We start from the raw sequence: 17,899 nt of genomic DNA on the forward strand, positions 1-17,899 counted from the left end.
ACTCTTAGAACACATTGCATTTTGGTTGCCAACAATGACAACACATGCATCTCAGCCAATGGAGCGACACTTTGATATAGTTAAGATTCTTAATCACCCTTTTTCCCATCAATTGTGGCCACATTGTTAGCGATCTACTTTGCGGTTCACCTTTCATGATGTTCACAAAGGCCATATTAATGTGGCTAACTTATCTAGCCAAACAAGCTATATATGCTCTTAGCTTTTAATCAAAGTCAGGTTGGGTCGGGCTTTTCCAATCTCAATCTCAGCTCTATGCTTTTAACTAAGCTCATTCCTACCCTAACCCTAATTGAGGGCCCAAAATTCTTGTTTTTGACCCTACGCCTTGCAAAGCCAAGTCAAGCTCATTTTTTCCCTAGTTGTCCCTAATTGGGCAGGGTCAAGATAGGTTGGACCTAGCCCTATCCCTGATTAGCCTTGACCTTGTCAATGCCCAAAGGGTCGGGCCAGCCTTGAACCCTAACCCAACCCAGCACGCCTTGATTGGTCTAATTTTTATGATACAAAATAAAGAATTTGCAACCTATTGAAATTGAATCTAAGGCGTCTTGGATGAGAGGAGATGTTTTTACCAACTAATGAACCTTATATTTGGGTTATAATAATGTTTTCGTTAAAACTTAAAAAATTCTACTAACATAGGGTTGATCATTTTTAATGTAACTTGCCCTTAGGGTTGAAAAAACCAAGCTGAGATCGGGTCGGGCTTAGGGTAGGTCTACTAGGCCGGTCAATAGAGTTTTATTGACACCCCTACTATCTGTGATTGATAAGTTGATTTCATGCATATTATTTTAGACGATTAATTTACTATATTTCCATGTGTTTATAATTGTTTTATATCAATTTACCCTAATATGATATGAAATTGAATATGTTGCACCCTTTCCTTTAATTTCCATAATTTTTGTGATTTTATATATTTTCTTGCAAATTCTAATTAAGATTTATTAATTTTACATGTAGGAAATTATCAAACAAATCTCAAGAGGTATTATTGGAAAATTCTATAAAAAGAGTCCTAATGAAACCAAGCTGGATTTTATTCCACTCCAGAAAAGAAAGTCTTGTTCATCAAGTTACAATGCACTATAAAAGCTTCCTCAAGTCAAAAACATGGAAAAATGAGTCTTTGCATGCTTTTATATTTTATTTCTTATTTGGGACTTGATCAAAGAAGGAAAAAGAGGAAAAGAATCCTATTCAAAGAAGGAAGATAGAAAAATCCCGTTTTTGAGAGTCTTTGTCTAGTTTCGATCAAGCCCTTCATCGTATGGTCATCCAGCGTCCAATCGAGCCGATTTTTGGAGGAGAGCTTCATAAAATCCAACGGTGGAATTGTGCATTTGGTCTCTCTAAGTTTGTCCGATTTGTACTCCAAAATACTCCTTGGTTAAGTCAGATAGGAACTCTAAGTTTGATTCAAACTCTCAGTTTAATCTAGGAAATTACTCTATAAAATGAGAGCATACTCCAACAAGAAGGGAAGAACGTTTTTGGGGAGCTTTGGAAGAGCATAGAGAGCCTTCTTGGAGCTTTGGAGGATCGTAGAGGACGAATTTTGGAGACGTTGGTTGGCTTTGGAGATCTCAAGCTTGGGAATAAGTTTTTCTTCATCTTCTTTCAATGTTCTCGAACTCTTCTGTGATGTTTTTAATTTCTAGTATGAACTAATTTAATTTTTCTAGGGATCAGATGTAGCCTATCTTTGAATTTGCACTCTTGAATTCATCAATATAATTTTGAATATTGTTTTCTTTGATTGGGTTTTTACTTCTATTCTTCATGCTTTTGATTAATTAGCTACTAATCAACTGATCCAGTGAGGTTGGGTGTATTTGGGGGCAATTGATGTTATGGGTTTGAGGGATGGTTCTTTGATTATATGTTTATAATTTCTCTTTTCACTTTTAAATACAAATGATCCTTTTAGCGAAAAGATTGGCCACTAATCAACTGATTTGTTAATCATAATGAATTGAGAGGGGATTTATGTGTTTAGTTCATTGGAGTAAAAGCCATGAATTACATGTAGGATAGAGATATACTTTCATGGTTTGTGTAGTTGTTACATGGGAATCCATAGAATTTAATGATTTCTTAGTTGTTATAACCCACATAGAAATATAGTGGGTTAGCAATTGAGGGAATTTTTATTAGTGCTTGAGAGAGACTAGTGAGAGAGACTAGTAGATAGGGAAGGGAATCTCGATTATCAATCACAAAATATTTTTCAAATTATAAAGATGGATCAAATGGTGGGAATGCTTAGTTATGGTGAAATCTAACCCCTAGGTTTTTAGCTATTAATAAATCTCAATTTAAATTTCAATTTGCATTATAGTTTAGAATAATTCTCTTCTTTCTTATTTGTTCGAATAAAATTGGTATAATTAATTTGGTACTTAATCTATCGTGCTCGAGAGAACAATTATTTCTCATTATATTATTTGTTACGATAGCATACACTTGCGTTGTTATTTTTCACAACAATGATCAAATTTGAATCATAAAAATAATTGATATGCATTATCTAACTTGTAATTAATTTTGAATCTAACCTGTTGTTAAATTTGAACCATCAAATATATAAAAGTATTGGTCAATTATAAACGTATTATGTAATTAATGAGAAATTTACGTGTGGGTCCTCTTAGTGAGGCCTAAACACTGTTGTTGAGGCCCCTTAGTGTAAAAGATTAGTCTAGGTCCCAAACCCACTAATATGGTTTGTAAGGTGTTAAGTTTGTTCACAAATTGACTAAAATGCTCCCTCCACCTACACCTAGCCCCGCACAATCCTCAAACTACATCTAACACCCCCCCCCCACCCCACCCCCAAAACCCAACCACCTTGCTGAAATACCCCTGCCAAAAAACACCCATCAACGTCGTTTAGTTCCCTCTAGTTTGCTATTTTAAATCTAATTCTTTCGTCTTCCCTTCCCTTTCTCTGCACTCGGTCGTCTTTGTCTTCCATTTTCTTTAAGATTTTTGAGTTCTTTAATCCTCTCTCCACCTTCAATAATATATTAAGAAAGGAAGACGGAAAAAAATAGAAAAAACGACAACCCATATCCAATCTCTGAGCTTGAAGTCTTATTTCAATTTACCCTTCTAAAAAAATGCCTCTATAATTTTTAAAAAACAATGCCTCTAATACTTTTAGAGGCATTTTCTATAAATGTTGCTTAAATGCCTTTATAGGTCATGTCACAAAAGACCCAGCCTTTTAGAGGCATTGTTAACAAATGCCTTTATTTTTCATGTTTTAGAGACACTTTTATAGTAGCATTTATAAAATGCCTCTAAAGATTTTCTGTCATTGTTATTCTAACTATAAAAAGTGTTTTTTAGACATTTATATATATTAAAAATAGAGGCTTTTCACTCCTGCTTCTAATGATATTTTTTAATTTTTTTGGGCAATTGAATAATGCCATTAAAAGATACTAATTTTTTTTTCTTGTCTTGTACATTTTTCTTTTTCCTTTATCCGTGAAATACTACAAATAGATTACTTACAATATTCCAAACATATTATTAAAGAGTTTACTTATTTATTTACATAAAAAAATATATTTGTATTCATCAAATGTTTATAAACAATCAATTTTTCTACAAATACTGCATAAATGCCTCTAAGAAAAATACATTGTTTACACTTTGATTTCGGTATAAATGTGCAAATAAAGTGTGTATTGCAGCTCCGATAGGAAGGACATCCTCATCAATTGTGAACTAGGGCTATGTGGAGGGTGGGACATTCCTACACTTTCAATCCTTTTACCTATCATGAGAAATGATTCAAGTATGCCAATGATGGTTAGTTGAGTGGTTAAAAGCCCAAACTCCCATCGGGAGGTATTGGTTCGCACCCATCTAGCGGCACCTATATTAGTAATATTCTCCCCCCCCCCCCCCCCTTAATATAAACTCGCAAGCTACAAAAAATAAATACATAAATAAGAAAAAAGAAATGATCCAAGTATCTTGTCCTAGAAGAAGGCAGAATTTTTATTACCCATGAAATAAAAAGCACTGTGAGCCTTGTTGTCTCCCACAATCTTAGATGAGACTTGGTGCATGATACGAAATTTTTTGTCATAGTTCACAATTGGAAGACCCAGTCGACGGTCATCCTCTAGAAAGTCGATGTAAGCTAAGCATCTGCGTATAGTTGCTTGCCCCTGTAATAACCTAAAACAATAAATTTGCAACATTGAAATATCTGAATCTAGAAATTGCAACATTGATAAAACTTGAACTTTTAGATGATGTAATTGCATAGTATAGAAAAGATACTAGTTCATTCTGAGGCATTTTCTAACTATCTGATACTAGTTTTGTTTAATGAACTGAAAGGAGTAGTCTTCAAACTAGACAAAAAAAAAAAAACTTGTATGGGTAAGTCTTTTCTATGGGTGAAGTATCTATTCCTGCGAAAGTAATAGTTTTCTGAGATCATATAGGACATAATTTCATTGAATTTGCTCATAAAAATTTTCTCTGACTGCCAACAGCTAGTAAGCTAAGAATTTCAAAGTTCAAAAATAACCTATAGAAATCAGGATTTGGAACAAAGGTGGTGGTGTTGACTAAGCCATAGTTTCCTCCAATCAATGTTTGTCTGCAGTATGTTTTAGTATCATATGATGATGCCATGCCTAGCTGATCCAAGTACCTATTTTCGTGTTCAAAAACAAGTTAGTTCTGGAAAGAAATATCTAAAAAGGTGAGAACTTTCAGAGTTTAGTCATAAGAAATTTACCAGAAACTAAACACAAATGCATTGGTGACTAGGTTATGGCCATTGTTATATGCTCCTCCTGCTTCACCAACCCAAGCAGTTGTTGAACTTGCAGAATTTTTTAGCAAACCCTGGAGGCTACTGAAGGTCTGTGCCTCACCATCAAGATATGATGATCAAGGATCTTTTCAACTAGATGGTTATCAACACCTATACTCCAAAAAAGGAAATGTTTGAAGTTAACACAATTTTAAGGCATGTATATTTAGTAAAGTTTGTTTACATTCTGAGTGCGAAAGTCTTGCCAGACATCTCCATGAGCCTAGCTTCCAGCTCCCCATGACATTGGAAGAACAAAGCACTAGGATCATTGGAACTTGCTGCAAGCTAGTCCAGAAAAACACAAAATGATTCCAAATTGTTGAGGACAGGAGATGATGTACCAGAGAAATCATGCTTCTTGTGGATGTGACTTCCACCCTCACGTTCCTAGTTAGCTCCCTCCATGCCTCTAGTACACTCACAACTAGAACACTTGTTGTCCTAAATTTACCGGTCTTGGATTTAGATCAACAAACATTGTAAATGTTTGACAGTTCCCGCTTTCGAGATAGCATCCCTGTCGTCTTGGAATAGCGTTGATGTTTGCACTGACGAAACCCGGACTTTATTATCCAACATTTTCTGAGCACTTTTAGATACCAACAGAATGGGTAAACCTTACACATCGCAAACACAACAGGTGAATTACATCATACATAAGTTGAACAGTAAAATACTCACTTGATAAACTTCCGATTGATTTAGAATAACTCACAAACATCTCCAAGTTGAACATTACTTTCACGCAAGCACCGTTACAAGGAAGCCCTAAGTCTCCCCCATTAACCTGAACATCCACCACTTCTCTTGACACTTGAGCCGCATCTGATATAACAAACACCACGTAATAATGAATTGAAAAAAAAAAAAAAAAAAAAACAAAAATGAAAATAGATTTAACATAATTGATACACCGATATGGTATGTAACGTCCAAACACGAAGAAGAAGAGTTTTTCACTATACAGAAGAAGAACAGAAAGAGATCTCATAACCAATTGTCAAAAATGACGTTACAAGAACTCTCTCCAAAAACCCCAATCGAAAAGCTTAGGTCGACCCATTGAGTCGGGTCGTACCATACTACCATACCCTCCACTTTCACCACCGATCTCCGCAAATAAGTCATTCAGATCGCGAACAAAAATATGTCGGTTCAGGTTCATCTTCCAAATCAAGTACAAGAATTCAGGTCAAAACATAACAGCATCCATAATAGGGTCAACATCATAAATTCTGACGTATATCTAATGCATTTGAACCCACACCGGGATTTGTTTTTGGGGGGGTGAGGGGTGCTGGGGGAAAGAGAATCTAGAAAACCAAAAACGAAAGAAGGATAAGGTAAGACTATAGAACAAATAACAAAAAATTAAACAAAGCAAGGGAAAACCAAAAGAGGGAAGTCCAAAAAGACTCCAAGTGTTTCTCGCACTAGAAAATGACAACAGGAACTACTATGGGAAAAGATACAGGAGGTAGAAGGATAAAGAGATGATAAGATGAAACGAAAGTAGAAAGTTAAAGGGAGATAAAAACAAACAGACTAAAAACGGTTTCAATTTTTTTTTTTTTTTTGGTAGAGAAAACGGTTGCACTTTAGTGTTGTACATTAAATGCTCAAATTTGTGTTGTCTACAGTCGAGATCAAAATCTCTACTTCTCATTTCACTTTTTACCTAATTGCGAAACAAACGGTTAAGATCGAAATCTCGGTCGAAATCAAAATCTCCACAGTAGGCAGCAGGTGGGGTGTATTTAATGCACAACATTCAAGTTCAACAAGACTACTAGAAACCCCCTGAACAAAAATCAAATCCCCCAACAGACCGTGAGACCCATTAAAAAAAAAATGAAAGAAACCCACCAACAAGTGCTAAGCACTAACCTAGAACAGACCAAAGAGTTAATTAGGAAGAAGAGACGAGAAGAAACAGATGAGGATAAGCATGCAACAGGCTTGAGAGGTTCTGTTATTTTAATTTAAATAGGAGTTACCAAACCCTTTGACATTGAATATGAATTAAAAAAATAATAATAAATAAATAAATAAATAAGACAAGACAAGCCATTTTTTTTAAAATAGGAAGTTAGGTTTGGACAAGCTTGAAAGCCATGATGCTTTGTAAATGTCGACAAAAAAAACATGTGGATCATATTGAAGATGATATGTTCTCCAGCCACATTGTAAATGGCATATAAGACTTCCCACGATGAATTCATAAATTGAGTTTCTCCTATTTCTACTTAAAAAGAAAAATTGAATTTCTCTTATAAAAGATAAATAAATAAATTTTTATAATGATAAAACGTGTGTGCCAGCTCACACAGGCCACAATCGACATGGCCCTCAAAAGACCAACCCCACACGCACAAGCCACAACCCTTCATCAACTTCACCCACAGCTGAAATCACTTCCCACTTGAAATTTTTTAATTTTTTTTTTTTTTGATAAAAATATTAGTTTACTTTCTAAGTTGAAATTTTCTAATCAAGTTCAGACTTCAGAGCGAAAAATCTAATTTCCATCATCCAATGTGTATCATGTTGTATCAAATTATCAATGCATGGCAATATCAATGCATGGCATCGTAAATATCACAAATCTAGAAGATTGTATTTTTCTTTATTCTTTTTCATCGCACATTTAAGATAGATTTTATTAACAAGACATACCAGATATTGACCCTTATCTAAATTTGTAATGAAAGAATATTTCTCTCATTTAACTAAATACTAAAAAGATTCAAGTCCTTCGGTGGTGATTTACAAATTGATGGTCATCAAAGCAGAGCTCAAGGTAAATACAAAACAATAGAAGATCAAAATCGTCTAGCTTATGCACACATTGACTGAATCCTTGGAATAACTATTATATGTATAATTTATATATATTACCAAAAAGAGTCAAACTTCACTTCTTTGTAACGAGGCATTGGCCATTGCCAACACGCCAATTATTTGTTTTCAATATTTTTTAAAAATGGACCTTGACATGGATTTTGCTTTGGTTTAGTGCCATTAATGCACTTAATGGTTAAGTGAAACAACATGAGCCGTCTGCTGAAAATCTCGACCGTTAATTGAAATTTGGGCAATATCAAAATTTAGACCGAAATCTTGATCCAACAGTCAAAATTAATGCTTGATGGTTCAGTGCCATTAATGATGCTGGACCGAACCAAAGCCCCTCTCACACGGACCATTTGGGGAAGCCTTTTTATTTTATTTTATTTTATTTTATTTTTCAAGTCCTCCTTCGAATCGCTGCCCAAGACCCCAAGCCAATTATCGATTCGTTTTTTGATTTTTCTGGTCAACCTTGACCTTCATTGTTTTCCAAGTAAGAATGACCATGTCTTTATTAACTCCTTCACCATGTCCAAATTCACAGATTAGAGAAATGAAGATGATGCGAAAAAAGATAAACTACAACGCTAACCAATTTTCATAAACTCTCTCTAACCCTTCTATCAGATTTACCTTTCCTCTTTCCAAGTCTACATCATCCTGAGATTATCTCAAAACCAACTCCGGAAAGCTGGTTCTACAACCAGTTGTGGTTTTCTCTGAAACTACGGTTTTCCGGTGACTTTTTTGTTTAAAAAATGACCAGGCTCTGGATTTTATCTGCTCTTCTCTTTGTTTCATTGTTATTGAACTCTCTTCCTGTTGATAGTCTTGGGGTCAACTGGGGAACAATGGCAACACATCCCTTGCCTTCTAAATCTGTAGCTCAGATGTTGAAAGACAATGGTTTTCAGAAGGTGAAGCTGTTCGATTCTGACGAATCTACCTTGAGTTCACTGGCTGGAAGCTCTATTGAAGTCATGGTTGCCATTCCCAATAATATGCTCGCTGATATGAACGACTATAACACGGCCAAGCAGTGGGTCAAGAGCAACGTTACTGCTTATCACTTCAATGGAGGTGTAAACATCAAGTAAGATTTATATTTAATTTGTTCCTTTCTTTCTACTTCTAAATGTTTCTTTAATTGCCTTCTTGGCCCTTCTAATCCTTTACTCGTGTCTTTGTTGACACTTGTGGATCACTGTTCGTCAATTTTTTTCAGATTTCTCCTATAGCTATTTTCTCATGTGTGAAATGTGAGCACTTCTCCCATCCCTCTGATTTTTTTGAAAATCCCCCATTCTTTTTAGGAAATTTTGAAATCTCCTCTGTATCGACTGTTTCCATGTGTGAAATATGAGTACTTGACCTGATTGGAGAAAATTCTTTAACATACATGGATAATGAAAAAAAAATCATTGTGCTCTATGTGAAATATCAGTACTTGGGCCCTCCTCATGTGAAAGTGGCTCCGCTCTTGTTTGTCACTAGTAATCATGATTCTGTGTCTAATTTTCCTTTTTATTCTTCTGGGCAGATATGTAGCAGTTGGGAACGAGCCATTTCTTATGTCTTACAACAACTCATTTACAAACATCACCTTTCCAGCCCTTCAGAACATTCAGAATGCACTCAATGAAGCTGGTGTTGGAGACACCATAAAGGCCACCACACCCATGAATGCTGATGTCTACTACTCACCTACTAGCGATCCTGTTCCATCTGGGGGAATATTTCGGGAAGACATCAGTGAACAGATGACTGAAATTGTTAAGTTCCTGAACCAAAACAATGCTCCCTTCACTGTCAATATCTACCCTTTCTTGAGTCTCTATGCCAATCCAAATTTCCCTGTTGAGTTTGCTTTCTTTGATGGGACGAGCCAACCTGTAAACGATAATGGGGTTTTATACACAAACGTCTTTGATGCTAACTTTGATACATTGGTTTGGGCTCTGAAGAAAATTGGATTTGGAAACTTGCCCATCTTCGTCGGGGAAATTGGTTGGCCTACTGATGGAGATAAGAACGCAAATGTAGCTTATGCTCAGAGATTTTACAATGGGCTCATGAAAAAACTTGGTAACAACCAAGGTACCCCAATGCGTCCTGGGTATCTGGAAGTCTACTTGTTTGGACTTATTGATGAGGATGCCAAAAGCGTTGCTCCTGGGAATTTTGAGCGCCACTGGGGGATCTTTAGATATGATGGGCAGCCCAAGTTCCCAATGGATCTCTCAGGTAAGGGCCAGAACATACTTCTGGTGCCAGTAAAGAATGTGAAATATATGGCTCAGCGCTGGTGTGTTTTCAATCCAAGTGCTACAAATCTCAGCAAACTTGGGGATAACCTCAATTATGCTTGTACCTTTTCTGATTGCACTGCACTTGGTTATGGGTCATCATGCAATAACTTGGATGCTCAAGGAAACGCTTCTTATGCGTTTAACATGTATTTCCAAGTTCAGAACCAGCAAGATTTGAGCTGTAATTTCCAAGGTTTGGCCATGATAACAACACAAAATGCATCGCAAGGTACATGCAATTTCATGATTCAGGTCGCTTCATTTTCTTCATCCCTCAGTCCTTCAGCAGTGGCATTATCATCCATATTGTTGCCCATGCTTTTTCTTGTCCTGTGATGGCGCTGTGGATATTCCATTTGTACCCCGTTTTATTTTTTGTCTGTTTTTTCAGCAGATTTTAAGATAAATGAATATATCTTTCATCTGTATATCCAATGACTTATCATTGTTCGTTGCTCATGCATTATAAATTGTTTTGTTTTGTTCCAAAACAATTATAAGGGTGGTATTGTTTGTTCTAAAAAATCTTTCACAGATTCTTTCTTGTCCAAATTCTTCTGTTCTATCTAAGCAATTTCTCTTCCTATATCCACCAACTTGGAGTGTCTCATTCATCAATTTCCTTCCACATTTGCTCTTGTTCAACTTCCGTCTCAATATGGAGTTGCTAGTGATCGAATCTTAAGCTTTCATGAGCGTCAATGGCAGAAGATCGAGAAGTTCAATGGGCAGAGTTTTCAGTGGTGCAAATTGCAGGTGGAGGATCTTTTGTTCAAAAAAAGTCTCTATTTCCCGTTATCTGGAAGGAAATCAAATTATATAAAGGAAGACAATAGAAGATTCTTGATCGAAAGGCGTTGGTTCCAGTGTAGTGTTGTCACTCACATTGCAGGTTGCCTTCAACATCATAAAAGAGACCACAATGGCAGGAGTGATAGAAGAATTAACTAAGTTATATGGTAAATCCTCTGCCTCTAGTACAGTTTTCCTGATGAAAAAAATTCTTTAATATGATCATGTCAGATTCTGGTTCTGTTGCTGATCATTTGAATGAGTTTAATATGGGATCTAGTCAATTGCAATATGTGGATATTGACTTTTGATGATGAACTTAGAGCCTTATTGTTTTTGAGTTCTTTGCCTAAAAGTTGGAATAACTTGGTTTATGATTGTTAGTAAGACAAGCACAAGGAAGTTAGTCTTCAATGATTTTGTCAATTACATACTTAGTGATGGGATATGCGCAAAAGAATTCTTGGGCCCTATCTAGAAATGTGTTGCCTATTGAATCAAAGGGAAGACAGCAGAAAAAGGGTAAAAGTTCGAATAAGAGAAAGTCACAGTCAAGAGGTAGATCGCAATCTAGAAGTAAAGGAAAATATAAAGGGAAAATCATCTAAAAGTGTTGGATCCGCGGGAAGCTAAGGCATATGAATCACTGTAGGTGTAACAACCCCTGTATTTTTAACTCGGAATCCGTATGGCAGGTCCGATAACTCGAATGTCATGCTGGATTAAGTTGTGGAGTATCCGGATTGAAGTTCATGATTCATATCCTGGATCCATGGATCTGGATTCTCTTGATGAAGAACCTGCCTTACTGGGAAAGTGAATTTCCAATCAGAGTCAAGAGGTGTTTGAAGATGTTCGGATTGAAGGTAAAACCTCCCCCATATGATGTTTAAGGTTAGATTTGAGTTGGGGATCAACCCCTTGAGCAAAGCACCCAAGTACTGAAAAGTACTAGGGGGCGGTTGTTTAAGGCGGTTGATTGGCCCCAAGCAACCGCCACGTCTACTTGCGTGGTTTTGCCCTAATTTGGCCTATGTTCCCTATATATAGCAAACCCTGACCTTTTTACTCATTATTTTACTCTAGATTGCTGCTGTGGACGGTTATGAGGCAACGAACACGTGCTAGAAGGTGAGAGAAGCGTGGATCGCGAAGTAGAACCAATCCCTCGTCTGTTTTGCGAATCTTGAAGAGGTAAGTGATCTTCACTCACTCCATTCTCTTCCTTCATTTTTTGGAATGGTGTAGATCTATTTCCTTTTTGTTGGTAGTGACTAAATTGTAATGGTTCTATTCCCTATCAATGATTTTGAGAAGATCCTGTCTGAAAACGAATCCTTGCATTTGAATAAAAGATGGATCTAATCAAAGGAGATGAATTGAATTATGAATCTTTATAATTTTAGGTTGTTTTGTACCTTTGTTATAGACCTTTTAAGAATGAAATTCAGACTTAAATCATCCCGAAATCGGATTAAAATTGGATGATCGAAAGTCAGAATTTCAGACTTGCAAATTGTCTGTAATAGAGGTGATCGCTTATGGCGGTCGCTTGACCCAACCAACCGCCCCAAGCGACCAGCTGGGTCACAATAGCTCTGTGAAGTTTGTCTTTGCTCTGTTTTGACTCATGTCTTCTATATATTCTTGCAACCTTATGTTTAGGTATTCTCTGAGTTTGCTGGAAGTGTTGTGGGTGAAGTTTAATTACATTTTAGTAAGCTTTTACATATCTACGAGTAATGACACACTTTCTTATTTATATGTAATGGCATGCTATATGATAAATGGTATATTGCTTACACTCTCCATTGTTCATGTAACTTGTTGTAGTTATATAAGTCATTGAATTAATGTTGAATGTATGCTATATATGATGTTTTTATATACTTTATTACAATGTGATATAGACTGAATGATTATGATATAATAATGGATGATGTGATGTAGGTGATGGAAGGGTATCCATTTGGATATCCATTGCTTGGGATATCAGAGGGTTGTGGTATGGGACACATGCTCACTGATGCCCCAGCACTATCATGACTACTTTATCTAGAAAAAAAGAAATAACCAAATCTTTAATAGAGTCAATCCCACCATGTAAGAGTGTTACATAACATAGTGACTTCGGATTCATGATTTAAATCTTAAAACACAAGAAATTGCTCCAATCCCTAATAGCCAAGTACAAGCCTAGCCACCCAAACCAAACATTTGCTTTTGTAAAAGTTTAACTAACCTAACATATGGTCCTATGTTGGTTTGTGCAAGGGTACATAATGCAGAGCTAGACAGTTCGGGATGGAGTGTGGGAATTTTTGTGAACGGCAGCTAAAGTATCTAAGTGCAGGAGGACTAAGGAACGGAAACATTGTTGAGGCACTACTGACTAGATTAAAGGATGCAATAGATAAAGCATTGCAACACAACCTTCAAGTACAGGATATATGGTGTAATGAAAAACAAGTTCGAGATCTACTCCTACCAAATAATCATAGCAGCTGGCCGATAACTCATGTCCCAATTTTGATAAAAATAGTATCGTACATTAAGGATACAAGACTCGATGATTTTTTGACACCACACTCCACAGATGGCTCATGTATTTAGCCTATGAATCCTCCATAGACTATAACAATGCACTAAATATAATTGAACCTACTACAATATGTATTTGCCACCTGAGTTGTTCCATTATATCAAACACAAAAAGAAAGGAAAGAAAACATTCCTAAGCCTTAAGTTGGATACAAATAAGGCTTATGACCGTCTTGAATGGTCTTTATAGCCTCAACCCTACAACACTCAGGCTTTTGTGCAAAGTGTATTGATATGGTAATGTGATGCATCTCATCTGTTTCTTATTCATTGTTGGTCAATGGTGTTGAAAAAGGCTATTTTCTCCCCCTTTAGGAGCATTTGGCAAGGAGATTCCATTTCCCTTTTTATTTATCCTATGCTCTTAGGTATTGAGTTCCATATTGAGCAGGCTGAATTTGACAACCAAATCCAAGGCATAAGCATAAAGAATAGAGCACCACCGATATCTCACCTACTTTTTGCCGATGATTGATGATTGTATGTTGTTCTCTGAAGTAGAACCCAATGAAGTGGTGAACTTGAAGGATTGTCTTCAACTTTATTGTGTTGAGAGTAGACAAGAGGTAAATTTGAACAAATCCTTTATCACCTTTAGCCCCAACACACCTCCTCGAATTAAAAGGTGGTCTTCATCGTGGGGGTGGAAGAATATCATGAAGGGAAGAAGTTCTCCGAAAAGGCTTGTTGTTGCAAGTGGGATCGGATGTCAACATCAATATTTGGCATGATAATTGGTTTCCTTCTTCACATAATTTCAAAAGCATTACACCTAAACTTGAGGTATGTGATGTGAACTTTGTCTCAGATTTAATTGATTCGGTGTCTTATGAATGGAGCCGTGGACTTTTGGAGCAAGTGTTTTTACCAAATGTGGCAGCCGTTTTAAAAATAAGGATGGAGTTACCAATCAGGAGGATGGATGTGTGGAGTAGGGCTGCTTGAAATGGTAAATTCTCGGTGAAGTCGACCTATCATTTATTTTCCAATGAAAGTTACGTCAACTCGGCGAAGGCGGCCTCATCTTCCAAGATGCATGAGCGGGAGTTGGTGAATTCAAGAGTATGGAAGAAAAATTGGGGCTGTAAATGTCTTCAAGTTGAAAGACCTTGCTCAAGGTTTGGCTATGGGTGAGAACTTAGTGAAGAGGCAAATTTCCATTGATCCTTCATGTAAGCGCTCGTGGATTTCATAGTGAATCTATTGATCATACCTTTCTTGATTGCTTGTTTGCTAAGGTTGTTTGGTTTGGAAGCACCCTATCCTATTGTATTCCCAATATTCCTCAGCCCAAGTTGGTTCATTTGATTGAACAGCAGTGGGGTTTTATGGTTAAGCTCGAAGAAGGAAGAAGCTAAAGCGTTTAGTTTAGTAGTATTCATATGTTGGAACTTGTGGTTGCCAAGAAATGAGCTTACATTTGAAGGGCAGGAACAATCTCCTGAGGAGGTCATTGGTAGAACTCAGAGGGCCCATGCTGAGTTTTGGAATTGCATGAAATCGGAAGTCAATGAGCCTCTACAGCAGCCTGAGGTGCACAATTGGGTTCCTTCAGTGACGGGCCATCTGAAATTGAATGTGGACTATTCATGGGATGCAGACACAGGCACAGGTGGAGTTGGTGCTGTTCTCAGAAATGATAGTGTGTTAGTGGGCTTGCTCAGTGAGAATGGATTGCAGCTCGGTTATAGAAGGAGAAATATGGGCTATACATATGGGATTTGTATAGAATCGAATGCGGCGGGCTACCCCAATGTGTCTCTGGAATCAGATTGCGAAGTGGCAGCTCATCTTATTTTGGACCCATTTCTTGATGTTCCAATGGAGGTATCTTCTTAGTTAAAGTTAATGATATTAGAGTGTTCTTAGCTGGGCCTGGTAGCTCGTCTCCTGTGCCCATTTCTAGAGTTACTAACCGCGTTATCATGCTCTAGCCCAAAAGGTGTCATCTTTGGCAAGAAAGATGATTTGGCAGAATTCCTCTACTTTGCTTCTAGACCTTTGTAGTCTGGATGTCAATTGTTGAATCACTTTTCGGAAGAAAAAAATCTGCAAATGTTCAAGCAGATTTTATGGCAGAGTGCTCTTTAACTGTTGAGTTCTTATGTATGTGGCATAATCCACGAAACTTCATTGTAAATTCTACTCTTAAGCCTCAAGAAACTTGTTTCTAGAGTGCCTGAAACAGAGCATTGTCCCAAAAAAACTCATTTGAAGGGAAGAGAATTTTACAAGTGTATTAAGTCCATCAGCAAATGCACATCCAATGGCTGTGAACGCCTGGACATGCACCCAAGTACCTGCGTTGCATGGTCGCCAGCTCTTAGCCATTAGATGGGCATCAGAAGGGTTCGCACGCAAAAGACGTCAGTTTTCATATGAAGCATATTAACATTTGCTTTGCCCCCCTTATCTTATGCCTTATACAGAGCTTAGTAGCTAAGGTATATATTGATTTTCCCTGACAAATAAACTGCTAACAAGACCACGATACAATCCAAACCTATTTCTATAAAAATTCCCCCGAAATAACTAATTAATAATGAGTAAAACTTCTTTTGAATTCTTGGAATTTTCGTAGGCATTCTTCAGCTCTTCCGATGGCAGCATCGAGCATCTCCATCGAGTGATTCAGCTTTGAAAATTTTGTCTTTGTTAACTGTGGATTATCCTGATCAAGTTTTCGATTCATAGAAGCCTTTCTCTTCTTTCTATTTGATGACGCTGAAAAAAATAACTGACCTTTTAGTTCAGTAATTAACTAAAATAGAGAAAGGAAGGAACCCACTCAATGGAAAAGGAAGTACCTTGTGTGGTTGCAGAGGAATCTGCAGGTATGGGGGTGATGGTGTCCTTCCCATAGAAAACAACACTGTTGTGGAAAAACGGGGAAGATGCATTGGTTTCTCCACTGATGAAGCTTCTAAGTTCCATCTTCAAAAACCCATATCGATTTGGGTGTTGGGCTTCAAGAATCTGCAGCTCCTCCTTTGCCTGTTCGACCATCCATGAAGAGGACTCTTCCATCGGCGCCATTCAATAACACCTCCCTCTAAAGTTGCAGACCTTTCGTTTATCACTTGGAAGTGGTTACTTTGTCATCAGAAAAAGAAGCTGTAAAGTAGAAACTAGAAGGTGGGAACCCATATATTAAAAGGTCAATCTTTGTGCTTCTGATCAAATATAGAAGAAATGTGGTAGGATGTTTAGTACTCTTTGGACGGACCAGATTTAGTAAAAGAAAATGATGTTGTTTGATTTGAGAAGCAGCTAAGCAGATGGATTTTTTAAGTATTTGTGCACCACAAAAAGGTTTCAGGAGAGCATTAAGGGCAGAGCCAGCATAAGATGCTGCTCTTGTGTCGGGTATTAAAGGAGAAGTGACAAGGAGGGCGCCATTCGAGGAAAAGTAGACGTTGGAATTCCCAGCCAGCTCTTCAGCTTCTAAGGGCCAAACCGCCAAACGCATTGGTGTTCTCATTGTGATTTGTCATTAATTTATTTGTGGGCCATTTAGATATAAACAACAGGGCTGAGTTAGGCCGGGTTTGCCACCCAACCCAGCACCTGTTAGGTTTAGTTAGCCCAAGCCTACCCTAATTGACTAATACGGTTAGGGTAAGCTAAGTTGGCTATGAGTTATTTATCTTTTTACCTCTTTTTTTCGATTATAAAGACCAAAGAAAATCCATTAAGTAACTTAGTGCACTTACATGGATATGTTTGTGATCCAAAACATACAGTTCGGTTGGTCGATGCTTTCTAGTGACATGGGTATGAATGATTTTGTTTGGTATTGATTAGTTTTTAATGATCATGATTGGCTTTGATTTGTCTTGGTATATCTTAATTACTTTTATTTGACCTGATTTTAACGCATTGAAGATATAAAGATGATGCACCTTATCAATGACGAATGAAGGGAACCCGTTGATTTAGTTTAAATTATCTCATTGAACAATATGATACTAGTCAAAACGTTCCCATATTAGATACAACCAATACGATACATAGTAGTGCATATATCTCTCATGTTTTTACAAAAACATGTATATAATGCATCATAATATATTGATTTAAACAATACAATACTAGATACAAGATGATATTGTTTCTTAAAACACATCATCATTATGATACTCGATACTAATACTCTAAACCTTGTCACCAACAAGAAGACTTAGAAGAAAAATCATTAGAAATTAGAGTATTATTAATTTATGATTAAAATCAGAGTCGGATTGAGCTTGATAGGCTGGGCCAAGGTCCACCCTAACCAATCCAGCCTTAGACTCGAAGTATGCATTTAACAAAGTCAACCCATCTTTAGGAGCTAAAAACCACTTGGTGTCAGGCCCAAATTTATACCCTCAGGTTTACCTCATTACTTGCATGCCAGGTAAGAATAAGAGATATTTCTATATATTTGTGATATATCAAGTAAACAACTTAACAATTGAACCACTGGAAG

The 17,899-nt window shown here is 37.0% G+C and overlaps 1 protein-coding gene across 1 annotated transcript; it reads left to right on the forward strand.

Annotated features, from left to right (window-relative positions):
• Nucleotides 1-8,484: 8,484 nt before the first annotated feature.
• Nucleotides 8,485-10,371, forward strand: LOC149012725 (glucan endo-1,3-beta-glucosidase 8-like). Its single transcript, XM_089159628.1, has 2 exons — nt 8,485-8,819; nt 9,267-10,371. The coding sequence occupies exons 1-2, from the start codon at nt 8,485-8,487 to the stop codon at nt 10,369-10,371; spliced, it is 1,440 nt and encodes a 479-aa protein (XP_089015754.1).
• The last annotated feature ends 7,528 nt before the right edge of the window (nt 10,372-17,899 follow it).

The sequence above is a fragment of the Hakea prostrata genome, chromosome 6 (genome assembly GCF_041222555.1).
Source record: "Hakea prostrata isolate BN-2017 chromosome 6, UWA_Hpros_2, whole genome shotgun sequence".
NCBI classification, from domain to species: domain Eukaryota; kingdom Viridiplantae; phylum Streptophyta; class Magnoliopsida; order Proteales; family Proteaceae; genus Hakea; species Hakea prostrata.

What these genes read in the sequence shown, in the direction of transcription:
- LOC149012725 (XM_089159628.1), top strand. Translation starts at nt 8,485, where the DNA reads ATGACCAGGCTCTGGATTTTATCTGCTCTTCTCTTTGTTTCATTGTTA. An exon ending in AATGGAGGTGTAAACATCAA is followed by an intron (nt 8,820 to 9,266) that starts GTAAGATTTATA and finishes TCTTCTGGGCAG; the next exon opens with ATATGTAGCAGTTGGGAACG.